Source organism: Pteronotus mesoamericanus, unplaced genomic scaffold (genome assembly GCF_021234165.1).
Source record: "Pteronotus mesoamericanus isolate MK-2021 breed Mesoamerican mustached bat unplaced genomic scaffold, CSHL_Meso_final scaffold_118, whole genome shotgun sequence".
NCBI lineage: Eukaryota > Metazoa > Chordata > Mammalia > Chiroptera > Mormoopidae > Pteronotus > Pteronotus mesoamericanus.
The window spans coordinates 10,240,228-10,267,664 of record NW_026555301.1 but is presented as its reverse complement, the minus strand read 5'-3'; the positions used below and the strand labels follow the sequence as shown (position 1 = coordinate 10,267,664).

The 27,437-nt window shown below is 36.4% G+C and overlaps 1 protein-coding gene across 1 annotated transcript in view; it reads right to left on the bottom strand.

Annotated features, from left to right (window-relative positions):
* The window catches only part of PIEZO2 (piezo type mechanosensitive ion channel component 2), a 487,309-nt gene that overhangs the window by 115,561 nt on the left and 344,311 nt on the right, over nucleotides 1–27,437 (bottom strand). Inside the window, exons 8-12 of the mRNA XM_054587349.1 lie at nucleotides 15,640–15,802; nucleotides 11,120–11,239; nucleotides 7,702–7,740; nucleotides 6,608–6,746; nucleotides 2,936–3,090 (exon numbers count right to left, since the gene is read on the bottom strand). Coding sequence (XP_054443324.1) covers nucleotides 2,936–3,090; nucleotides 6,608–6,746; nucleotides 7,702–7,740; nucleotides 11,120–11,239; nucleotides 15,640–15,802 — 616 coding nt within the window. The remainder of the gene's footprint in view (nucleotides 1–2,935; nucleotides 3,091–6,607; nucleotides 6,747–7,701; nucleotides 7,741–11,119; nucleotides 11,240–15,639; nucleotides 15,803–27,437) is intronic.

The window sequence follows — 27,437 nt, the reverse complement described above, 5'->3', positions numbered from 1 at the left end:
GTGCTGAAAGCATGGAGAGAGATCTCAACCAGTGGCATAGGGAGGGAAGAAAGGGGAAAGGTTGATTTTGCTGAGAAGAACATTGCTTTTGAACTTCTTGTAGGGAATGGCGTTAAAGCCAAGAGGGTCTTTATTCCATGTTCTTTTCCTTCTAGCCCCAAAGGTCTTCATCTCTACCTTACTTTGCAGTATTGAAAGCAACTCTTTTCACCAAAGTAGCTTGGAGTCAGCAGTTATTTAAGAGTGCTGAGTGTGGCCCACAGCTGGGCTCAGAAATGAGAACTATGGCAATCACCAGGGTAAACATACTCATTGCGCTTCAGAGATCATTCTTAAATGATCCAAGAAGAGACACATGATAGAAATTAGGAAATGTATGTAAGGAAGTCATATATTAGGCTTCTGCACACCCCAAACAATAAGGCCAGTTAATTTAAAAACCACCCTCAGTTTCTGTCCTGTAAGGGATAGGACTAAAGAGCCCTCACACCATTTGGACAAATGATACATCTTCCATTCACATTAAGCTTTCTTATTTTTAGTTATAGTAAACATTCAATATATTTTACTTTCAGGTATACAGCATAATGGTTAGACATTCATATAACTTATGAAGTGATTCCTCCCATTAAGTCTTGAACTCACGTGGCACCATATATGGACAATATTCCTTATGCTGTACTTTACATCCATGACTGTTCTGTAACTACTAATTGTACTTCTTAACCCCTTCACTTTACAATCAGAAATACAACTCAAAGGGCAGCTACCAGAACAATCTGTAAATGAGGTTCACAAATATTAACTTCAGGAAATCTAGCATGTTTTACCATAATCTCTGATACAAAATTTTTGTGAAGACCTTTAAAAACATTTTCTAAGTATGTTTGAGGCTAACTATAATAAATCATATTCCTGAATATCATTAATTATCAAGTTATTTTTAAAGTCTGAAATGTTTTACAAGTCTGTTTTGCTTGTGGACAGAAGGTTAAGTATTTAGATAAAAGAAGTCAGCAGAGAATAAACAAATATTTTCCCTCAGCAATTTGCAAATTTGTCCTAAATTACTTAAAATCATTGGTTAAAATATGTAAGTATAAACTGAAAATTAAAGTTTCTTTTATTAAAATTAGTGACTGACAACTATGATCAAGTCTGAATTATTTTAATGAAAATATTGTATTTGGAATTAGTGTTTATCAAAATTTGGGTAACATTTAATGCATCTGCATTAACTAACATATTTAATGCATTTATGCCAGTATGAAATGCAAATGACTACCATTTTTTTTGTGTGTGTGACCCAGAAAACTAAGCTCCATAGATATTATAATTCCAGCAGATTTTCTGCCTCTCTCCCCTCTGCACACTATTCTTATTTGGGAAGGTGAGGGTAAAAGAGGGGGAAAGACAAGTGATGAAGATTTTTTTAAACTTCTTGCCACTTTAATGCCTAAGTTACATTTGCCTCTCCGTTGTAGAAGTTGGGAATAGACTCTGCATTATGTTGCTCCCTATATTACGTGTCTGGATTTCCTGAGAGCTTAGCATTTTTGTATTTTGTATTTTTGAATAAATACATGTATTGTTCTAACAGACCTGGCTCCTCACAACTTTTCTTTCTGTCTGCGATTAAATTTCTGCTTCAGTAGGGAGCTGCGATGGGAGGCAGGCACTTCTAGAACATTAATAGTGTGGCTCCACTAAAGCAACAGAAATCACACCAGGTAAGAGCACATCTTTAATGAAGGATCTGCTCTACGTTGTTTTTATAACAGTTTTTTTTTCCTACAAAATGTGTATTTAAAAAATGTTAAAGCCCTATTTATTTTACTAAAAGGGACTAAGGTTAACTGGCTTATTTTTATAAAGAGAGGAAAAGAAGTATATACTTTTTTGATTTAAGAATTAGATGTTAAGTTGCATTTATCTGTTTGATATGTTAAAATCAAAATTTTGCTGTAGAGATTGAAGTATAGAAAATATAAAAAAGTACCCAAAGAGCACAGAATTAATATTATTTAGAGAATATAATTTGCAATTGCTAAAAGAACCATCTTTAATTTCATGGAGCTTTCTGTCTCCGAATCCTCTCTTAGATAACTACAGTGGTCCTTACTAAATGCTGAAGTTGGGAAACAAATTGAATCAGTGCCTGGAGAAACTGTGTTTAGGTATTTTCCCTCCTAGAGTTACAGAATTTTCATTTTTCATCATCAGAGATGTCCATGAGATCTCACCATTGACCACATAATTTGGAAGAATTTTGTGTTCAGTAAGTGTTAAGTCTCTCAAAAACAAATTATATTTCCCTGAAGGTTTGATTTTAGGAAGGGTAGAAATTAGACTTTCTGCTATCATCTATGTAGAAGCCAAAAGAATGCTTTTGAAGCTGTGATACTGGAGATGGAGGATGTATCTAGAGGGGAGTAGAAATACGCATATACTGAGTGCTCACAATGGAAAAAGCTCTTGGCAACTCTGGTTACTTGATGCTCATGTTGGTAAAGTTTATTACAGCTAAGATACAAAAAAAAGTCTCACTCATATCTGAGATAAGATGTGAATATAATTCTCACTGAAAGAAATAAAAGCAATTTATGTTGATCTTGAATACCTTCACTATCACTTAGAAAAACTACCAAATATGTCTTTTTAAATTGCCAAAATAGGGGACAGTCTGACTTGATAGGCTAATCTGGAGGAATGTATTAATGTTTAAAAGTAGGCTGAGTAGAAGAGGACCCAATTTTGAAATCTATTGATATAATAGAAAAATCCCATGAAAAATTAATATAAACAAACATTCTCTGTCAAGACATTGGGAAGATTATTAAACGTCTGCTGTTCAGGAGAGGATGGTGGAGCTTCCATCCAGTGGGACTAAGCCTGCCATTTCTCCAGCACACGCACTGTGGCCTCTCATACGTACCATCATAGCAATAAGGGCACAGATGTAACTTTGTTTCATAATGAACTGGAACACAGAGACCATGGCATGAACTTTCACACTTGTTTTTTCCTCATGGTTCCTTTCCTCTTCAAATTCTTCTTTCTCCTCCTCTTCTTCTTCTTCTTCTTTCTTTTCTAGATAGACAAATATTTTATATTTTTATGCAAATATATAAATTCTCTATAAATGTCTCAAGCCATGCAGTTCATGTATGGCTTTAGCATGGTCTTTTATTTAAGACTTCAGAGATTATTTCCAATTAACAAAGCCCTTAGAATTCAAACAGAATCACTAAAATCTGCTTGATAAGAGGGACCTGGTGCTCAGAAATTACAGGAAGAAAATTTCAATTTAAGAGACTGTGCAGGGAAGCTTCTGAGATCATTGCCAATGATCCCACCTCCTGGTATTCGTGTCCTGTGCATCTCTCTCTCAAATGTGGGATGGGAGGCCTTTGATGGGCTTCTAAAGAACAGAATACTTGAGATGGGATGAAACATTACTTCCAAGATTGAGTTTAAAATTACTGAGGCTTTCGCCTTGAGCCCTTTCTCTCATTCTCTCACTCGTCCTGAGAGCAGCCAGCTGCCATGTTGTAAACTGCCCTAAGGACAGCCCTGGTGGCAAGGAACTGATGTCTCTGGCCAGCAGTCAGCAAAGGATTGAGACCAGCCGATAGCCATGTGAGTGGTCATAGAAGCAGGCCATCCCAAGGCAAGCCCTCGGACGGGACTGCAGACTTGGTCAGCAGCTGGACTTCAGTGTCGGGAGAGACCCTGAGCCAGAGAACACCAGCCTAGTCACAGCTGATTCCTTACCCACAAGAACTGTGGGGCACTGTTATTTTAAACCACTAAGTTTTTTTTTGATATCTCTTTATTCATTTTTTGTTGGTGTCATCTGAAGCTCATTTCTAATAGGTTTTTCAGAGAAGGTTAATGAAAACAATATTCTCTGAATTCTTATATGTTGTTAACAATTTGTGCCCCTTGTATTTGAAAGTCAGTTTTGATGGATATAAAATCCTTGGTATTGTTTTCTTTCCTTGAGTATCTTAAATATGCAGCTCCATTTTCTTCTACCATAAAGTGTTGTTTTAAACATAATCTGATGAGAATCTTAAGTTCTTTGTTCATTAAAGGAATTTCTTGGCCCAGTTACCCACCTCCTGTTTATTTTTCTTTAAAGTACAGTGATTTTACTAGAATATGTCTTGGTCAAGATCAATATGGTCAGGTCAATATGTAGTGTTCTCTTTCAGTATACAATTTTAATTTTATTTTTTGATTCAAGAAAGTTTTCTTGAATTATAGTTTTTAGTATTTATTCTGTTTGTTTTTTCCTTTGAGTTTGCAGGTTAGGAACTCCTACTATTCATATGATGTGTCTTCTTTGTCTACTAAGTTTGCTACTGAGTAATGGAAAACTAATATAAAGAGCATATGGAGTATTGAGTATGGATACAGAAAGCAAACCAACCAACCAATCAACCAAACAATGAACCACTTTGCCAGAGAACATGGTAGCCCAGTTTCCTTTCAAGTAATGCTAAGGTGGAAAAGTCATACAGAGGATGAAAGTATCAGGTAAAAGCAAGAGAAAGTTTGGGGGGAAGATGCTGAGTTAAAGAGACAAGCAATAGGGAAGTACTGGCATTGGTGTGAAGGGTTTCTCCTCAAGATCCTCCTATAGTTGTCAGAAAAGTTATTTTGATTTCACAGAAGAAACAATGAATTACACAGTGAGTAAAATGTTGTTTTGTCTTAAATTAAAGTAGACTACATGCAAACAGGTTGCATCCCATTTAGGGAGTTGCTTAGCACCATGAAGAGGAAGCATAAACCACAGAAAAACCACTAGTCATTAAGCTTAGAAGTGAGCATCTCAGGGAGGTACTGATATTTCTTCCTGCAGAAGTCCACTGCCTGTCACTGCCCCCCCAGTGCTGGGGAGGGGTGAGCCTGGGGTTTATTGGGAAGTCCACGGAGCAGAGACAGTGGTGAAAAACTTAATGTGATGAATTTTACAATTACTGGCATTCTGTTTCTCTGGTGATAACATTTTTTTTGCATATAAAAATTCAAATAAAAATACCTTTTCAGTTTTGTTTTACTTTTGAAAATTCAATTTATGATTTCAGTATTATGTGGGTTTGCTTTGTCAACAGTCAAAATTCTGTTCCTTTTCATGTTAAGTGATATGTAAATAAAAGGATATTGGCTGTCACCTGAACGTCTCAAACTTTAGAAGTCACAAATGCGGGTTTTTGGACCTGCCCTTTGTGATTCCAATGCCAAAAGTCTAAAGACCACACTTTGGAATGTAGTGTATTTCCTGAGACATTCAGTAAGTGAAAGCCTTCATTTAAGCCCAAGTTGCAAATTGAAACATATGCATGTAGGAAGCAGAAATGGGCAACTAGCCAGTAGAATCTGGTACTCTGTAGAGAGAGCAGGTGCCAAGTGGGGCTGGATATGTGTGGGGGGGATCAGGTTGAGATGGGGGAATGAACTTGATCTGACATTACTGAGGAGTGTGGGCTAATGTGACTAACCATACATATTGCTAAATAGATGTGCTGTCAGAGGCAACTGCAGGAAATACTTAAAAATAACTACAAAGAACAGTGCATTAGAATAATCCTGATAAAGAATTATGGAAAAAAGGACATGATAGTTGGCTCAATGTACCAATAATACAGATTGGATGGTTGCTAGTTGTTAACTAAATGTAATTTAATGTATAACAACTCTAGCTTTAATTCCATAAAAATAGAGAGAAAAATCCACTATAATTTTGTAGCTACTTTGCTGCTACCTGCATGCATTCTGCTTCCTGACCTTCCAACCCTCCATAGTAAACTTAGCTAATTCTGTCTTTATGAATTGGTGATTGGCTGGTCTCCAATGGGGCAATGGCAACAGTGGTCAAGTCAACTGCATCCTTGCAGAAATGAGGGACTAGGTTGCCAGATATTTATATTCTTCAAGGGATTACAGAAATTTCCATTTCTAGGTTAAAGCTGAAGCTTTAAAAATATTGGTTACTATTTAACTTTTTAAAAGAAAATGCTGTGTAGGCCAAAAAACCAAGTCTGAGGATAAGATCTCCTCCATCGTAAGCTACCGATTTGTCATCTCCAGTAAAGTCTGCTTTCCCTCAACATAATAACCTGGGGGAAAAAAGAAGGGGGAAAAGGCTGTGTACAAGTTTTAACTCTCTGCTCTTTTTAATAGACAAAAGGAACTCTTTCTGAAAACATTCATCCATTAACTGGTAAAATTATTGACCATGATTACATGATCAAATTATGGAAAGATGAAAACATACATATATACAAGTTGACATCCTTAAAATCATTTTTTACCTTTTATTTTTCAAACTCTGCCCTGATTATGCCTTTTATTTCATAGACAAGGATAGAACATACACAGCAATATGTTGGGGCAGAGTATAGGGAGAAGTTAAGGAAATGAACTTAATTAAATAGACCATGGAAGACAACACTTACTAGAAAAAAAAAGAAAAGAAAAGAAAAAAGAACCAAATCCAGTGAACAATGAACAAAAGACAGAGCTGCCAGGCTGGGTCTGTGCCTGAAAGAAGCTAAAGCCCTGAATATGACCGCACCCTGTAGAGTTGGCTCCTTACCTGTGGAGTCACCGGAGGGCTCCCACCGGTACCGCGGGGTGGAGTACAGCTCAGCTTTGGCGGGGCCATTCTCTATGGGAAGGCTGGGGTGGATGGTGTGGTAGTCCACAGGATTTCCATTCACAGTCACCAGGAGACCCTGTGGGGAGTGAGGAACAAAGGCACACCTACTGATGCTGTCTTTTCCATATGGACACACTCCCTCCTTCCCTTATGCTAACACGTAACAACAGTGAAGAACTGATAGTTGAACCACTTAGTCTATATCCACTTTAGCAAGATGAAATCATGTCTATTTCCCCTCCAAACCTAAATCTATCCTCCACAGAGAGATCACAATGCAATATAAATCTGATCATGTCCCCACTATGCTAAAAACTATGTGATGCACCCTCTGTTCTCAGTAAAAAGTGTGAACTCTGGAAAGGCTGGCTGAGGCTTCATACCTGGTCTGATATTGCTAACCTCTGGCCTCATGGCTGTCCTCCCAGCTCATCCTCCAGCTGCAAGGAACTCCAGACCTTTACTAGGCCCTGCCCAGGATCATCACCACACTGGGCCTTCAATGTCCTGCTCCATAGCCCATGGTTCTGCACAGGACTAATGCAGCAGATCTCAGCTTAGATGGCATCCAATCTGGGCATCTCTACCTGGTGCTGCCAGCTTGTAATTCCCTTACTGCAGAACATCACATGCTAAGTGCAATTTCTTGGTGTTTTTTTCTGGCTTTAAAGTTTAAAAAATATACATATAAACATCCACATGCACATGTACATATGTCTCTGTGTCCATGGATGTGTAAGGGTTCCTATTCAAATTATGTAATAGGTATATCTTCAGAGAAAAATGCTTTTAGAAAACCTTCCAACATGGCTTTTTAAAAAATTTAAATCCACTCTGTATGATTATACTTGAGCTCATATGAGTCAGTGTTTTAATAGCAAAAAACCAGACATAATTTTTACAAAATAATAATTTAAAAACTTACAAAATTTTTATAGATCATTAAAATATACTCAAAGGAGATAATAACATTTATATTACTTTTACATTACTTATGCATACACAAATAATAATTCTAAGGATATACTAACATCAGATGGTTTGTAGTCATCTTGGGTCATGGATAAAAGCTGCAAAAAGCAATGCAGGACAGCATGTTAATATATAAGCCAAAAGCACTGTAATGTTTTTATATATATATATATTTAAATATATATATATTTTACCATACCTGTATCCATTCTCTTAAAGTAGCTCAATGCTAGTATGTTAACATTGCCATGCAAAATATAAAGCGACAAATAATTGAATAGGATATTGCTATTTATTAAAACCATTCTCTAGTTTCTGATGTTAACTTTTTCATACAAAATTTTTAAAAGGAATTTTTACTTATTGATTTTTAGAAAGAAGAAAGAAGGGACATGGAGAAAGAGAGAAGCATCCATTTTTTTGCTCCATTTTTTATGCATTTATTGGTTATTCTTGTATGAGCCCTGACCAGGGGTCAAAACCACAGCCTTGGTGTATGAGGATGATGCTTTAACCCACTGAACTACTTGGCCAGAGCTGATGTTAACTTTTCATTATAACAACAAATAAGCAGTGATAAACTATATTACTACAAAAGTTGATTATAGTTTTCAAGTGTTTTGTTCTAATAGATTAAACTGGTTGATTTTATATTCCTAGAACCCTCTGAGACATCTGAAGAATTCCGAGTGTTCACTTTTCAAGAAATATAAGTTTCATAATAAAGAAAAGTTAATTTATTTTGTGGTTTAATTTATTTTAAGGTTTTCATGCTGAGAACAACAAAGTAATTATTATATGACTATATTTTTTAACTATATTGATGCCAGATGGTTTGGCATCAATCCCCCCATAATAAGCATTTTCTGTGTCAATACAAAAGGATTCCTCAGATTTTTATCAGGACTAATTTAATTCTTAAAAATTACTGAGGGTCCCAAAGTATTTTTATTTATGTGGGTCCTATTTTTAAAATTGAGGTACTTAATAATATTTAATTCATTAAAAATTAAATAGCCATTATAAGGTAACACAAGTTTTATTCAAATAGCTGTATTTAAAAAGTGCAGTGAAAAGAGTAGCATTGTTTTAGGCTTTGTGTATCTTTTTAAAGTCTGACTTAAAAGAAAGCAGCTGGATTCTTATATCTGTTTCTGCATTCAATCTGTTATGATATATTGTTTTGGTTGAAGTATGTGAAGAAAATCTGGTTCACTGCGATAAGCAGTTGGAAAAGGAAGAAGTATTTTAATAGTCTATTCAGATAATTGTGGATAGTTTTTTTTGCTACTACACCAAACACAGCAAGTGGTAGAAACTTGAAGGTTAGCTGCAATGGGAAATATGGAACCAGATAAAGAACTTTCTACAGTCTGTTTCATCAAACCTATACAGGCACACCTTGGAGATATTGTAGGTCTGGTTTCAGACCACTGCAATGAAGCAAGTATTGACATAAAGCAAGTCATCATCTTTTTTGCTGGTGGAGGGTCTTCCCTTCATTTTGTAAAAACAAAAAACAAAAAAACAAAAATCCCCACATCTATGAAGTGTAATAAAGCAAGGTAAGCCTATATCTTGTACCTTTCATGGATCTTTCACCCACACATTGTAATATCATGTGTTGGTGATTTGCTTCAGTGAGTCATAGAGTCCTTAAGTATTGGGAAGTTTTCAAGCTTTCCCAAGTTTTCCAATATTTGAATTTTCATTCAAAAGTTCAAATTTTAGCATTAGCAACAAATGGTGTGAGTTGATGCCTTGAAAAGACTGGCTCCTTCAGTTATTTGCCAGTAAGTGCCTGCCAAATACCTACACCTGAGTAACCACAAACTGTCTATCAGCTGCTCTTTCAAGCAGACCTGGTGTTCTGTAGAAAAGAGCCTACACTTTCAATGACTGGTCAAGTGTTTTCCATCAACACAGTTGTCATACTTTAGTATGTGGCACTTTGTGCAGACTTCCTATTTGTCATATAGAGTATTAAAAAGACATGTTCTATGGTTGAGATGAAAGGAAAAGAAACCAACAGAGACAAGAGGGAAGGAGGGAGGGGGGCGGGGGAAAAGGAAGGGAAGGGGAAAGTCAAGGAACATATAGCAAGGACTCATGGACAAAACCAGAGGGGAAGAGTTGAGGGAGGGAGGGAGGGAGGGAGGGAGGGGGCAAGGGAAAGTGGTGGGGGGGGGCAGAGACAAATGTATTTGAAAAAATAAATTAATTAATTTTAAAAAATTTTACAAGCAAATAAAAAAAGAAAATTAATAACTAACTATTTCTAGTTCATCAAGGATATACTTGAGTGGAACTGGCCTTTTTACTTTGTTTCCTGTGAGTGTGTGGTCACAAAGAGTTGATCACAGCTGCAGGGGTTTGGGCCACTGCCTTGGTTTGTACTTTTGCACCATCAGAGAAAATGTTAGCACAGCAAAAGGTAAATAGTTTCCCAATTATTACAAAGGTAGTTTTGTGCTTGTGGATTGCTGTAATGGCCTCAGGAATTCCTAGAGGTGCATAGATCTCACTTTGGAAACTGCTGTGCTATCCTTTGTTGATGTCATCATTTAGTGCAATGGGCAACAGCATCTGAAACATGGTGTAATGAGAGAGAAAAGGGCCCCTGGAAATCCTCAGACATCTCAGGGTACCTCATCTGCTCCACACTGCTGTCAGCTTCATAAGACGCGCATTCATTGTTCCACCCACTCTCAGCACAGGACTGCCATGCTTAGAATAAGACCATGTATCTTAGAAAACCTCAGCTGCCACCAGATAAATCAGAGAATTGACTCCTCAATTCTCTAACATGCTGTGAAGCAAAATGCTGACCGATCTAAGACATACAAGATTATTTGTCTTTAGAACATTGTAAATGGGTCATTTTAACAAGTCTATAGCAGTGTTTGAATTCAAAATGGTTACTATGTGATCAAAATGTTATATGAATTACCCAATTGTGACTCACTTTTCCTTGTCAATCGATACTGTTGCTTCAGAGTAGTAAGAGACACTTGATTGTATTCATATAGATTGTTCTGATCTTCTCTAAGTAGTTTTTTGAGTTATTATTGTGGCTAGCTACCTGGCAGAGTAAAAGCATTTTCTGCAATGTATTCAACACTGAGACTGTTACCACCCAGTGCTAACAGATTATTTTGTTATTTGTTTGTTTTAAATCCTTTTTTTTAAAAAAAACTAAGAACATTCTTTCTCTTTGGGGTTAAGAAACTTCACTAGAAAGTACTGAAATACAAAACAGTGTCTCCTAGGGTATGATGGAGCCATAGTATATTATTTGGAAGCACTGGGTCCCCATGTTGAACAAAACTCTCTGGTACAAAGACTTCAAAGTCAAACCATTTCTATAAACTGAACAATTTGAGTTTGCATATGATATTATATACCTCATATTCAGCAATGTAGTATGAAAATAGCACAATAAAGTGGGAAATAACAATTCCTTTTTTAGTTCCTTACTTTTCTCTCGTCGGTTGGGTAATGGGTTGCATACCACAGGCTCCGCCTCCTCTCAGCTGTTATTTGGATGGGGCTACAAGCCAGGGCTCTGTCCTCTTCCTTGTTCCTCTCATCCTGCACCTGAGACACAGAATAACCCACAGGACCAGCCCTGTCTCCCAGAGCAGTTCCCTCAACAACCTGGGTGATCAGTGAAATTTTTCATCTTTGCTTCAGTATAATTACTTTTTAAATTAGTATATACAATATATGAGATATTATCAAGATACTTTAAAAATGACAAAAATTGCTGTCCTTTAAGTGCTAAGCTCAACAATATTAAATGTTCCTGATTGCTGTTAAACCCCATAAATTACAGGAATCTGCTCTAATGTTAAATATCCAGCTTCTCTATGTGGATTCTAAACACTAGGAAGCAGCTATGCAAATAGTTCTTAGAGGAAGAGCTTTCATAGAAAAGTGCACAGTTAACTATGTAATCCAGCCATGGACAATCTTTAATTAAGAAGTTTATTAAAGGCAGAATCATCTAGAGCTTACTCACAATATTAAGTAAGACTATATCTTATGCACAAAACTGTAGCCTTGTCTAATAAGACATTGGCTTAAATTAGACAATTGGTCTGGGAGAGACGATGAAAAGAGGGTATAAGGAACAGAATGCATTTGAGAAGTTAGTTTGGTTTCGCAACAAAGATGGCCCAATAGAAAGGACGTTAACATACCACTGATACTGGAGCAGAGGGAGGGGCGGAGTCCTACGACCCAGTTCCTGCGGTGCAGTGTGCCAGCACCCAGCACCCACAGAGACACTCAGACATCCTGGATGGGGATTCACACTCGCCAGGTAGGAGTTCATGTATTACATTTAAGACTGAACACCTGGTTCTCTTTCTTTTTCAAACATGTACTGTAGACTTTTACCTCAGAACTAACATTTGTTGGCTGGCATTTTTCATGAAAAGTTCTAGATCATATGAAACTATAATATAATCAGGTTACCTGTCTTCCATCATTGCCTCAATGAGCCATGCCCCTCCAGCTACTGTGATTTTTTTTTAGAATTTGTGTTTTTTAATTATATTTTATTGATTATGCAATTAAAATTGTTTCAATTTTCCCTCCTTTGCTCCCCTCCCCCCAGCACCCCCCATTCCCTCAGGCTATCCCCATACCATTGTTCATGTCCATGGGTCATGCATGTAAGTTCTTTGGGTTCTCCATTTCCTATGCTCTACTTTACATCCCCATGGCTATTCTGTAACTACTTATTTGTACTTCTTAATCCCCTTACCTCTTCATCCATTCTCCCACAACACGCCCCCCCTGCCCAATCTGACAACCATCAAAATACTCTTTGTATCCATGATTCTGTGTCTGTTCTTGTTGGCTTAGTTTGTTTTTTAGATTCAATTGTTGATAGATATTTATTGTCATTTTATTGTTCACAGTTATCTTCTTTTTCTTACATAAGTCCCTTTAACATTTTATATAATAATGATTTGGTGATAATGAACTCCTTTAGTTTCACATTTGCATCATACAGGTGCCAGAAATAGAAGAGAAAGAGCAAGGAATTGAAAATCTATTTGAAAAAAATAATGACAGAAAACTTCCCTAATTTGGTGAAGGAAAAGAGATATGCAAGTCCAGGAAGCACAAACAAGGTGAAAGCAAAGAGGCCCACTCCAAGATGCATCATAATTAAAATTCCAAAGATTAAAGATAAAGAGAGAATCTTTAAAGCAGCAAGAGAAAAGAAGTTAGTTTCCTATAGGGGAGTTCCCATAAGACTGTCAGCTGATTTCTCAAAAGAAACTTTGCAGGCTAGAAGGGACTGGCAAGAAATATTCTAAGTCATGGGAAGCAGGGACTACAGCCAAGATTGCTCTACCCAGCAAAGATATCATTTAGAATGGAAGGGCAGGTAAAGAGCTTCCCAGAGAGCCACTGTGATTTGTAATACTGCTATTAACTGTGTGGGCTGTGACTTAGATTATCTTCCTAGCTGCCTTCCTTTGTGCCCAGATACCCTGCAGCTATGGAAGCCCAATGTCTCAGGAGACTGAGGGGCTGTAACAGTTTTCACCTTGTGATAACATGACAGCCATAGTGGCCTGCTATTCTGCAAGTCTGCCTGAGATGTCAGAGAAAGCTAAGGACACTAAGAACTCTTGTTAACTCAAATACTTTAAAGTAAAACATTGTTCAGAAGTAGTTCCTATAATATATTTCAATTTCTTTTGTACATGTTTTTACTCTTGCATGTAGAGATATCCATATTCATATGTGGTTTTGTGGTGGAAACAAATACAATAAACATTTTAAATGATTTTACAGGCACACTTAAATTTTAGAAGGGAATTGGATAAACATGTAACAGGTAATAATTTAGATTCTTTATGATTACGTAGTGCTTTACAAAGCATTTTGTTACTGTGTAACTGTCATCAGTGGGCCCCAAAGACAGGTGATATACAAGAGCCCTGTGCACACTGATGGCCTCTGCGGCCCTCATCCCCTGGGAGATTTCACATGGGAGGAAAGATAGGACAGACCCCCATGTCTTAGGTGGAATTCTTGCCAGGTGTGGATGGACACATGCATCTTACCAAGTGTCATTATACTATCTGACTCAGATCCTATTTACTTCATTGGACTCTTTTTCTCTCGTAGAATGTATAGTTCCTGTGAGTGGGGGTCTTGTCTATCGGTTGCTGCTCTCAACTCAACCCCCAGGTTAGTGTCTGAGACCACTGGCTCTCCATACATGTTTGTTGACTGACTGACTGATTGACTAACTGAATGAATAAATAAGTGGATTAATCTGTGGGTGTGAAGACAGAAAAGAACAAAGTAAGCAATGAGGACCCCCACCTAAGAGTGTGACTGGATCATAGGGATTTCAGCCCAGCTGTGCTCATTAGAAGTTGCTTTTAACATGTAGACTCCTCCCCTGGCAGGTGGTGGATGAAAGGTGTGACAACTCTGTCTGTACTATTGGGTTGGCCAAAAAGTTCATTTGTTTTTCTCCCATGAGATGCCTCTAGTAGCAATTGGATGTCTTTAACTTCACTAGAAACAATTTTGTTAAATTGTATTGTGACAGTGTGCATTAAAAAAACATCAAAATTGGTAAACTTTTGTGTAGCCATTTTAATATCAAAGATGGGAGAAAATAAGCGACATTTTTGGCATATTATAATTTATTATTTCAAGAAAGGTAAAAACACAACTGAAACACAAACACCAACTTGTGCAGTGTATGGAGAAGAGGCTGTGACTGATTGAGCATGTCAAAAGTGGTTTGCAAAGATTCGTGCTGGAGATTTCTCAATGGACAATGCTCCATGGTCGGGTAGACCAATCGAAGTCAATAGTGATCAAATTGAGATCTTAATTGAGAACAATCAATGTTCTACCACTCAAAATATCCAAATCAATAAAGTTATTGGTGAAAGTGAAAAATGTGTCTTTTATTCTACAGAAAAAACTAAATGGACTATTTGGCCAACCCAATACTTGTTTCCCTCATGTACCAATAAACTGCCTTATCACTGAGTTTTTTTAGGTAAAATTTTTATCTACTATAAAAATGTCTAACTTCTACAAAACACACAAACAGTTGAAAGACAGCCTAGTAAATCCAAGGTTTGTAAAAAACTGCACAAAACCCATGGTATTTGGGAAAAGAGGAAACAGTTACATTAAGTAGCACTTTTAAAATTAACTTTTTTCTACTATCTATTGCCCATTAACATACACACACTGATTGAAAACATGATAAAGCCAACGTCTGAAAAGCAGTTCAACATTTCCTAAATAGATTTTCCCTCGGATAATGTATAACGTCACTGTTGATACTGCACAAGTACAAATAAGCAATGTTTAATTAAAGAGATTTTCTCCTTCAAAACATGTTTTAACCATCAAAACAGCTGAGCTGCTTACAAATATTTAGGTTCTATCTTGCCACCAGTGGTTAGAGGCAAGAGGTCTAAGAAATTTGGAAATCCCCAGTCACTGTGATAACAGGGTATAGTATAGTCGCTGAGACCCTATCTTTGCTGTCAGACATTAGTTTGAATGATTTCTACTGTTCAGTCAGTGTGTGATTTCAGATCACTTTACCACTCTACCCTCTTTTTCCTCATCTCTAAGATGGGCACAAAACCTGCTCTTCAGAGTTAAATGGTGGTGGGTTGACAGAGACAATGCATATAAACAGTCTAGCATATGGCCTGGCACTTAGTATGTGCTCAATTAAAATGACTCTCATTTTCTTCATCACCTACCATTCTTTTAGCAGCATGTGTTGACATCAAAGGAAACCTAGTCTTTCTTCTGATAGTATGTGTACTTAGTACTCTTTGTAGAATCAAAAAATCACTATAAATAGAACACTATAGTTATTTGGGAATACAGTGTTGATTAGTGAGCAGTTAATGGGAATGAACCATTTCACCTGGAGTTCCCAGGTTATTTTGCAGGCAAGATCACAAAACCCTTATTCTCCTTACGAGAGGTTCCTGTAGCCAGATGCGGATCAGAGTTGCCAGGGTGTAGTACATCACTAGCAGGAGAATGGGGTTGGCATGGTGGTGCCACGACAGCTCTGGGTTTGCCACGATCTTCCACGTGCTGGAACAGTCTGTTTGAATTACTGATTTGATACCAAACAACCTGTTTAAAAATAAAGAGAAATATTCAAAAGATATCATGAATATCTGTGTCCCTAACAAAAAAAAAATCTTGTTTTTAGTACATTCACATGCTCTTCCTAGGTTAGTTGATCTTATTCTAGATATTTTAATACTCTTCTGTACATATAACTACATCTTTAAATAATGTATGTATTTATATAAAACACATACATTTTTAATATCATATGTGTGTATATATATGATGCCAACATTAGCCAGATGATCTTTATATTGGTTAAAATCTAGCTAATACCAAATCCTCACACACCTATTAAAAATTTACATTTTAATTGCCAGTCAGCTTTATTTAAACTGTGCTGTATTGAAATATCAGGTAAGTAGTAACATGGTCTTAAATACAGATAAATTAGCACTTTTTTAAATAGGATTCAGTATAGCTATTCAGTTAGTGACATTATTGGGCAAGTGTTGAAATTGGAAACAGTTCTATGATTCAGCCATAAAAACCAGATACTGTATACTAGAGTTTCTGTTAGATATACTCTATCTGCCTGATTTTATTTATGGGAAATTTGGTTGTTTTACTTTGAAGTATGCTTTTATAAGCCTTCTTAAATTCTGAAATGTTTAATGTTCCTTCTACTATATAAACAGAGTGTTTGTAATTATATAATGGGAAATTATGTAAAATATGATTCTTTTAGAAATTTGTTTTATATAAATTCCTCTAAGAAAGAATTCTACTAAATGAATAAAACTTTTATATGTTAAGTGAGCCTCATATCTTTTTATCATTTGTAACTTTTATATGTAAACGTCCTTTGACTTTTTTCCTTTTATATGTAACCTTTCTTGATTGAGATATAAGATCTTCCAAGACCAAATGTCCCTCACTCATAAAACCTTTCAACTTTAGTATTATTTTCTATCACAAGGCAAGTATAATACTGGGGTGAGTTTCTGAACACAAATTTTAAAGCTACATAGAAATTAAATTTTCTTTAATTTATTAGAAAAAATAAAATATACTAGAACTCACTCTTATTATAGGTCTTTTCTTCTAGGTCCAAGGAGATAATTTTTTTTTGTAGTTAGTATTAGAAAGGAAAAAAGTCCCTGATAACAACAGTTATGTCTCAGCATGGCAGAACATTCTGAATATTGTTTTGCAATCCTAGATTAAAATGTAAATTTCTGGTATAAAGTATATGGAGCCAAAAGCTTTCAGATTTAGCATCAGCTGAGCTGAATGGTCTTTGGATTAATCTAAGCAGCATGTTTCATCTACCAAGTCCTTACTCTTTTTACTCCACACCTGGTGCATACTCTATAAATACCTAATCAATTGTTAGTTTAAAAACACCTGTATTGACTCATCAGAAAGTTAGTAGTTTCCACAGCTGTTTGTAAACTCTGTGCTTCATAAAAGACTGTATCACATCCACATTTTATACCTTACAGTTGATATCATAGCTTATTTCAAACTGCCTTTGTGCAGTTCCACCAGAACACCGAGGAATCAATGTTAATTTTTATACTACCAGTACATGAACATACAAGCATGGGTGGAAGCTATTAAATGAAAGATTACTGTACTCTATATGAAATTTTTTCTAATAGGGCTATGCAAATATTGTAAGGCCCGAGATTTCTTCCTTTCTCTTTTATCTTTTAATTTTATTTTTAAATTACAGTTTACATTCAATATTATTTTCTGTTAGTTTCAGGTGTATAGCATAGTGGTTAGACAATCATATATTGTACTTTACAAAGTGGTCCCCCTGATATTTCAAGTACTCATATAGCACTGAACATAGTTATTACAGTGCTATTGACTATATTCCCCATGCTGTACATTACATCCCTGGGACTTTTATGTGACTACCAATTTGTAGTTCTTAATTCTTTCACCTTTTTAACCTAACCCCTCTCCCCTCTATATTTATGTTTCTATTTTGCTTTTTCCTTTACTTTCTAGATTCCACATATAATTGAAATCATGTGGTATTTGTCTTTCTCTGCCTGACCTATTTAACTTAGCATAATACTCTCTATATCCATCCATGCTATTGCAAATGGTCTCTTTCTCTTTTTTTCAAAGAATCTAAATACTACAGAAAGAATTGCTAGGTAAGCTGGGAAGTTTGTACTTAAAATTTCACATTTTTTCGGGCACTTCAATTCTAAGATGCTATGCAATATCTAACTGTTTTTAATTTACTTATTATTGTAGACTCCTATAATCCAGGATTTTTTTCTCAATATTGACAATACACAGAAAAGTAATATCATAGTACCTGTCCTCCAGGAAATCACTCTTGATCTAACTATAATGATGTGATATGCTAGTTTGGTGAAAGCATGATGTTACAGAAACTCTTTTTGTCTATAGGTGGGATGCATGCTGGGTAGGGTAGTAGGGAAGAAGAATGCTGGATATTGAGACAATTCAAAAAGAACAGGTAAGTAAATAAGAGAAAAGAGAAACCCTGAAGGATTGGTGAGATGTTGCCAGGTTGTGAGGCTGGACTGGGGAGGGAAAGTCAGAAACTGGCTCAGAAATTTCTGGCCTCCTGCTTCTCCAGAAATTCTATTATTGTTAGTTTATGTGCTTGTTTCTCTGTCAAGTTTCATTGTAATTCCTTCAGAAAAGAATATGTGTCATCATTTTGCCTTGATGGCAGTGTCTAGTATATAGCAGAATTTAAATGCAATCTTAGCTACTTGAGTTAAAAGCACAAAGACTAAGTTTATACCATTAAGTTATAGTAGGTGATTATTGGTACAGTAGGAGTAGAGACTAAGGGATGTCAAAGTTTCTGCTTTTGAGAAACAAAAGGAGAAAGAAGGAATGAGAAGGAACTGTGGATACACAAGAGCATTTATAGAATATTTAGAAAAACATTGCCATCTGAACCCCAACATCCATGACTTTTGTGCTCTTGGTCTCAGAAATAAGAACACAGAATATGAGTATAACAGCACCACAAGAACACTTTGACTGAAATCTACTTGCATCTTATATAGCAGATAATTACTTTTGTTCTCTTTGAGCTGTCAATAAGAATCTTCAACTCTACCTTCTGGAAGGATCAATACATAAATGTATATAAATAAGAAATAAAACTTTGTTTCAAAATGAGAATGCAAAATTGTAATTAAGAAACAATAAGACATTGAAATATCCAATATAACAAAATATGGTGCAACCTGATGATTCCTCAAAGATCTTACAACTGTACTTTATTCTAATTACTAAACATAAAAATCCATTATATACTTTTTGATAAAAGAGGACATCACAGCTGCAAGTGTCTTTCATTACATCATGGTGGTTATTCCCCCTTCATAGGCCCAAGCACACCACTGACTCTCAGCTCTAATGGGACTCCCTGAGCTCATTTTCAACATCTCTATGCCTCCCATGGAGTATTTGCTTCACATTTTTCTCTCTCTCTACAAAGCACTCATAACATCATACAACACATGGTGATTATGAATTGGCAGGGCATTTTTTTTTACTTGTACATGTTGGAAAATTCATAAAACATCCACTTGTTTACGGAGTCACTCGTGATCACATCTGCTTGGTCTCTAGTAATACAGAAACCCAACCATTTGCAAGAATTACATAATACTGAAAATAACAACACATTATAGGAAAATTTAATATTGGTAAAATACATATAGCATAAAATTTGTCATCTTAATTTTTCAAGTGTACAGTTTAGTGGTATTAACTATAGTAGCATTGTTGTGAAGTTATCCCCACCACCCACTTCCGAAACTTTTTCATCTTCCCACACTGAAACTGTACCCATTAAATAGTAACTCCCCATTATCCACTCCCCTCAGCCCATGGAAGCCACCATTCTACTTTCTGCCTCAATGAAATTGACTACTCTAGGTACCACATGTAAATGGAATTATACAGTATTTGTCTTTTTGTCTTTAAGGCTCTTTAAGGCTGAATATACACTGTATGTATATATCACATTTTACATCCATTTTCCACAGATAAACACTTCTACCTTTTAACTTGTGAATAATGCTGCTATGAATATCAGTGTACAAATATCTCTTTAAGACCCTGCTTTTAATTTTGGCCGCATACCCAGAAGTAGAATCATGTAATTGTATGGTAATTCTATTTTTAAGTTTTTGAGGAACCACCACATTGTTTCCCGCAGTGGCTGTACCATTTTATATTCTCACCATCAGTGAACGAGCATTTCAATTTCTCCACATCATTGCTAATACTTGTTATTTTTATTTTTTTGATAGAAGTGATCCTAATGGGTATGAATTTGGACACCACACTTTTAATTTTACAGTTTCTTCTTAAGAACTCATATAGCTCTTTATGAACCAAGCCTCTCATAGTGATACAGGGAGGCATATTCTTCAATTAAATAAGAATTCACTAACTAAAATGTAAGAGTATGGAGTGGGGTTGATAAAAATCTAGGCAGATTTTATATCTTATTTTGAAGCCGAGAAATATATTCTTACCAACTAAGGTAAAAAGATTGTTTTTGGACAAAACATCCTCTAGAGGAAACGTCTTTTAATAATCTTCTCATTGAAATCTTAGATCCTTTAATTGAAATAAATTGGGGGAATGAATGGAGAGAAGAAATAGAAAGACAAGAAGTGGAGGAGATGCAGCTCTTTCTTAGAGTCTGAGTGCAGGCTTAGAAGGGAGGAGTCTTGCTGAGAGTGGCATAGTTCAATCAAGAGGGAGAGTTTCCCAATGTCAGACTCGCATGGTGCTCAGTCATTTCTATTCTCAGACTGCTTTCCCTGGAAAGGAGTTTGGTGCCACCCCAGGGGTCTGAAGGCTCTCTGTAAGGAATTCCATGCTGAGTATTCAGGAGTTTCATAAAACAAAAGAAGCTGAATGAATCAATCAGTGATAATTAGCATTGACTAGTTTCATATAGACTTTGACTCAGGTTAGTACCCAGTAATAAAAGTAGCCCTTAGCAAAGGAGCAGAGAAGCCTAATTTGTGTAAGTCATGTTCCGAGGAGGCATAGATGCTCAAGGATAAATTGTGTTTGAAGGTGTAAGCTAACAATAATTTGAGCTGCCCATAGAAGCTTCTTGGGGATTTAACTCTAAGCAAACATGGGTCCTCTGAAGAAGCTTGTAGTAATTGTGGGGGGAAATCACCATAGAGCTTATCTTGCTTGCTTTCTGTGCTCAGGCATCATAAACCTACACCTCCAAGTGTCCAATGTTTGCAAACAGTTGTTTTGTATATGTTGTCTAGTTTCTCTTTGATTATGGGAAGAAGATGAGTCTAGTGCATTTTATATCTCTTTTTAACATTTAAAAAAGTATTTTTTTTCCAGAGAGAAAGGAAGGGGGAAGAGAGAGAGAAAGAGAGAGAGGGAAGAGAGAGAAGAGAGGAGAGGTGAGGAGAGGAGAAGAGAAAGAAGAGAAGAGAAGAGAGGAGAGAGAAGAGAGGGGGAGAGAATTTGTTGTTCCACTTATTTATTCATTCCTTGATTGACTCTTGTATGTGCCCTGACTGGGGATCAAACCTGCAACCTTGGTGCCTCAGGACAATGCCTTAACCAAGTGAGCTACATGGCCAGGGCATATTTTAACATTTTAAAAAAATGCTTGCATAATGGTTGGTATCTACCTACCTATCTACCTAAAAATAAGGTGTTCTAGTTAACAGAAATTTTCTGTTGTAGGTTTACCATAAGTAAACACAACCTGAACAATAAATAACTGATTTGCAAATAACCTATACATAAAAGTGAGTATATCTTTCTTTATATATTCTCTCTCTTATTCTCTGTCATATATATTCTCAATGATTTAGACTTTTCCCAATGAGCACACATTACTATTGTAATTCTAAAGGTTGTTTTAGAATATTCAATTTTCTGTCACATTTGTTTTCCTTATTTGTTCATGTTCTTGTATATTTCTTAGATTTTTATTTCTATAATCGATACAAATGTTTTTCCATTAAAAGCTCTTACAATATATACAAAACAGATCTACCACTTTTTTTATTATTTTTTTTGCCTATGTTTCTATGTTTAAAAAAATTAAAACTGATTCCAGTTTTCCATACTTAAACTTTCTTTCCTTTTTTCTCTCTCTGATATTTCTCCTTTTTTTAAAAAAAAAAATTTGTATTGGTCCCTCCCACACATGGCTTACAAAGATAGCTTTTAAAAGAATTTCTCTGAGGACTGCTAAAATGTGATTGCATCAACCATTTCAAGATAAGGACATGAAAAGTGGCATCATCTTCCAACAGTTTCAACTACAAGTTTAGGAGCAGTTGCAGATAAAGACAACTACAACCTAGGGCAAGAGCACAGTCATGGACCCCCCTCTTCTCTCTGCCCCATAAAAATTCTAAACCTAACTTCAGCTTAAGGAGTTAAATTTGAGGGGCTTCTTTATATAGTGAATTGAATAAAGTATTTAACCTCTATTTGAGTATTTTTAACTATTTTTTTCTTTGACAATGTTGAAAGGAACATTAGTTTCTGCTAAAAATCTCTCCTAGGCAAAAAAAAAAAACCACAACAAAAACCAAAAAACAAACAAACAAAAAAAAAGACTAAAGAAAAAACCCTAATTAAATCTCATGGGCAGTTAATTATGTAAACAGATTTTATAAGAAAGAGGAACAATAAAGTCTTAAAATATTGCTACCCTAGGGCAAGCTCTGCAATGAGTAAATGTGAGAAAACTCCAAATAGCTTTTAATTAAAGTAAAACCAATCTCATAGTCCTATGTCAACTTCAGACTAATTGTTTGAAACAGGATGTTGAAGTATTACCTGATATAAACTTTTTCCACCTTTTTAAAAGTTTGTTAATAATTGAAAGTTTTCCTAAGTCTTTACAGTTCAAAGTTGGTAGAGTGTGGGTACTGACTAACCAAATTGGGTATTGGACAATAAATTTATCAAAATGAGAAATTAAGTTGCTACCCTGTAGGAATTTCTATTTTAACAAAATGGTTGGTATTTAAGGTACATGTGACTGCTCTCTTTATTTAAAGAACTCACGCTCTCCTTCCCTTGTTTCCTGGATGATACTGGAAGAACTGTGACTGAAGGTAAAATACTTACAGAAAGAATGAATTCTAAGTGGATCATGGAATTATTGCAGTGTGAAATACTGATGATCAGACAGGATCTGAGATGTCATTTGGTGAACTGCAAACTGTGGTTTTTCTCACAATCAAATTTATACCAGTATTATAAGCATGCAGATGATAATATTGGATCATATGTTCAAAGAAATTCCACCATTTGAAGTCTGAGCATCCATAAGAGTATCAGGGTCTTACAATACATTGCCCTACCTTAATATCTAAGGCTAAAAATTCTGTCTTATCCCTATCAGTGCCAAGGTGCTATGTCCCCAGTGTTCTGGTGGATGCTCCTTGGTGTTTTCATAAGTTCATCCTTGGTGTTTTCATAAGTTCATCACAGTATGCTGAAATTAATAACAGAGAGGCTGTAGTACACAGATGAACTCATTTTTCAGGAGCACTAATGAGTGTTGTTTTTCTGTCTGGCCTCCTGTGGTTCAGTCCCGCCATCTCCTCCCTGCTTTCCCAAATGAACCCATGTTCTGGTCAGGAGGCATAGTCACTGTTCCCAGTAGGTTGGGTGAGCTCTGAGCTATCTCTCCATTGTTGCCCACACCCTTCCATCTCACTTGGCATTTCTTCCTCTCTCCCCAACAACCTTACTCCTGGTTCAAGTACTTGCCTCCTCCATGAAGTTTTCCCACAGCACATAGTGCCCATGTCAGTCTCTCTCTTCTTTCTTTTACCCCTCACTTAGCTCAAAGGCTGAGTATCCCTTTCCATTTTTATGGTCATTTAAAATTTGTACCCTAAGTTGCTTCACATGCATTATCTTATCCTGTGGGCATTACTTTTATATGAGTATAGAACTCATCTCAATGATCCTGAACTTCTCTTAAGAACAGGATTGAAAATGTATGCTTCTTTCCATCACACAGAGAATTTAACTCTGTATTTCTCCAAGTGAAATGTTTCTGTTGTATGGGGAAGTTGTGGAAAGGCCAGGTCTCAGATCCTTGGGCTGAGCACTTTTTAAACTTGTCATCCAGTTCCCAACCTCAGTAATTCTTATGCCACCAGAATTTGGAAAGCGCTGACCAGCTCAATGCTATGCAAAAACAATGCTGAACAGATACATCCTCTTGGTGTGTGTGTCCACTCAGCACACTGCCTGCTCTGATGAGCCTACTCACAGCCCTGGAGAGGCTGCCGGGATGAGGAGTCATTGTCTCTAGAACTGGCTTGCTGGAAGTTGCTGTTAGACTTATCTCTAGGAGAAATTTTAGCCAAGAATGAGAAACTCTGGCTCTGCTCATCTGGGATGTGGCAACACTCAGTGAGTGCAGTGGCATGAGGATGTGGTTGTAATCATGAAACTGGTACTTGGTGAATGGCTGAAGGCTCAGAGAACACTAGGGAAAGTCCAGAGAAAGAAGCACCCTCCAGTACTTAAGAAGAAGTACAAAGATGAAACAGAGTCCTGAGTTCTCAGATCCCTTTTTGTGCCCTTCTTCTTGGAACTTCAAACCCATCGTGTCATCTGAAGCATCTTCCCTCTCCAGTTGAAGTCACTTTGAGATTCTTTAAGGCACCACTACCTGGTCCTACCTCACACCATCTAGAATCTCTTTAGGTAGGACAGAACATTTACAAAGTGGCAGAACATTTACAAAGCTCCCCTGTGGGTTCTTTCTGGAAATGAGAGCTGAGAATACCCTCTCTGTGATGATGTTTATTACAAAGATAAATAAGTCCATAGTACAAATTATACAAAATCAAAGCTGTTGAAAAGAGATCACCTCATAGATGCTTCAAGAGCCAGTCTTATAGTTTAAGTCTATATCTACCCTTTGCTCATACCAAGCTCAGCAAGCTTCTCAGGTCTCTGGAAAGACCCCTCCTCCTTTCCCATAGCTTCAGGTCAAATATGCTTTCTCACCTCAGCATGGAACCTTAAGACTCTGCTTACACTTTTGATCCAGTGATTCCCCTGCTGGGACTATACCCTAAGAACACCAAAACACCAATGCAAAAGAACGTATGCACCCCAATGTTCATAGCAGCACAATTTACAATAGCCAAGTGTTGGAAGCAACCTAAATGCCCATCAGTAGATGATTGGATCAAAAAATTATGGTACATATACACAATGGAATACTACGCAGCAGAAAGAGGAAAAGAACTACTAAACTTCATGACAGCATGGATGGAACTGGAGAGCATTATGTTAAGCGAAATAAGCCAGGGGGCGAAAGACAAATACCATATGATCTCACCTATAAGCAGAACCTAACCAACAATACAAAGATGCAAGGAAAATAAGACCAACAACACTGAAAGGAAAAGAAATCAACAGAGACAAGAGGGAAGGAGGGGGGGCAGGGAAAAGGAAGGAAAAGGGAAAGTCAAGGAATATATAGCAAGGACTCATGGACAAAACCAAAGGGGAAGAGCTGAGGGAGGGAAGGAGGGAGGGGGCAAGGGAAAGTGGTGGGGGGGGAGGCAGAGACAAATGTATTTGAAAAAATAAATTAAAATAAAATTTAAAAAAAAGACTCTGCTTACAAAAACATATACGAGTATGCAAAGCCTTTGTTTAGAGAACTCATTCATTTACTCTCTCTAAATCCAAAGTTCTCCTTGTAAATATTACATCTTTAGCCTTGGTTAACATCCATCCCTAATCCTTGTTTTCACTGCTTTTCTACAGAGCTCATTACCTTTCCATGTGTAGGAAAGTGGTACAGAGGGTGAACCAGAGTGTGGGCTTCAGAGTGAAATTTGAGTTCTATCCCTGGCTTTCCACTCCTATCATGTGACTTGGGGAAAATCACTTCCTTTATACACACCTCAGTTTTCTTATTTTTAAAATGAGGATAATAGAATCTATTTTATAAAATTGTTGGGAACATTTAATGAATTAAAACTTGATGCTGGTAAGTATTCAATAAACCTTAACTATGATAATGACTAACCCAGCCCCACTATATAAAGTAGGTACCTCATTTTTCTTTCACATGTCCTCTTTCACAGGTTCTTGGAGCCTTGTTGGAAAAACACAACAAATAGTGACTGAGTCCTATGAGATACCAGTCACTTTACATCTACAATCTATTTTAGTTCCTCTTTGATTCCAAGAGGCAGATACTGTTCAACCAACTATGAGATGAAGAAACCAAAACTCCAGTCTCACAATGAGTGGGCAAGGTCAAATGGGAACCCATATCTGTTTCAATTCCAAAGTCCTTCCCCTCATGAAGCCAAGTTGCCTATAGAAGGCAGAGGACCTAGAACAGTGGCATGAGAAAGATTTTTCCTTCTTGCTGGAGAAATAAGCACCCAGTTCCCTTTTCTCATACCATTCTCCATCTCTTTCACTTTTACAAGCACATTATTACAGACTGTCCTAGGATGAAGGCTGCACAAATGACCTCAGGCTCTTTGATAAGAAAGTAGAAGATGCAGGATGAGAAATTGATGTTCCAAATTTAGGATATTGAGCAAGAAGCCACACTAAAGAGTATTTATTGTCAAAAATAAAAACAGATCTTTCTATAAAGACAAACTTTCCAGATACCTGTTCTATATTTTTCTAACATTCTTTACATCATAAATTCACTTAAAAATACATAAATTTATATTGGTAATATGCCTATGAAAGAACTATACAATAAAACTCCTAACTAAATTTATGCATTGATCATTTACATTACTAGTAATGAATTCCAATTCTGACAAGCAGTATCTTAGTAAATGCTTCATCACAAAGATCCAATAGAAATGTTCATATTACTTTCCTTTAGGGAAAAACATTGCCTTATTCTAATAGTATAATGAATAACATTGTCAGAAACTGATATAAATGAGTCAGAATTAGCCAACGTTACTTATGCTTCACTTTCCTTCCTATGTGAATGTAAAAGAAAACTTCTGGTTCTATAAATGCTTTATAAGATTCTCTCAGCTACTGGATTAAAATAACAAATTCACACAAAAATGGATTAAATTAACTTTCCTCTAGACTTAATTACTGAAATCATTCCCCTCATTTCCAAATTTAAGAGTCCTGAGCTATATTAACGTCTCCTTTCCCCAGGATTTTATAATGCTAAATCCAAATAATGAGTAATCAACAAACTGACAGTATCCAGAAGGGAGGGGAGGTGGGGAATAATGGGGGAAAGAAAGGGAAGGGTTTTCAAAGTACATGTATAAAGGATCCACAGGCAAAGCCAAAGGAGGGTAGGATTGAGGTTGGGAGGTGGGGATGGGTGCAGCAGAGGAAAGTGGTGGAGGAAAAATGGAGACAACTGTACTTGAAGAACAATAAAAAAAAAGGGGGAAAATTATGCCCAGACTTTGGGGGAAAAAGGTGTATATAATATAAGATGTGCAATATTGTCCATAATAAATTGCATATTTTACACTAAAAATATTTAAAAAATAATGAGTAATCAAGCTGTTAGCATATCAGCAACCATTCTGAAGGTTACCGATTCAATTATTTTAAGGCTTGGAGAGCTGTGTTAAATCACAAATGTTTCTGAGCAGAAAAATATCTTGGCAATCACTGACCT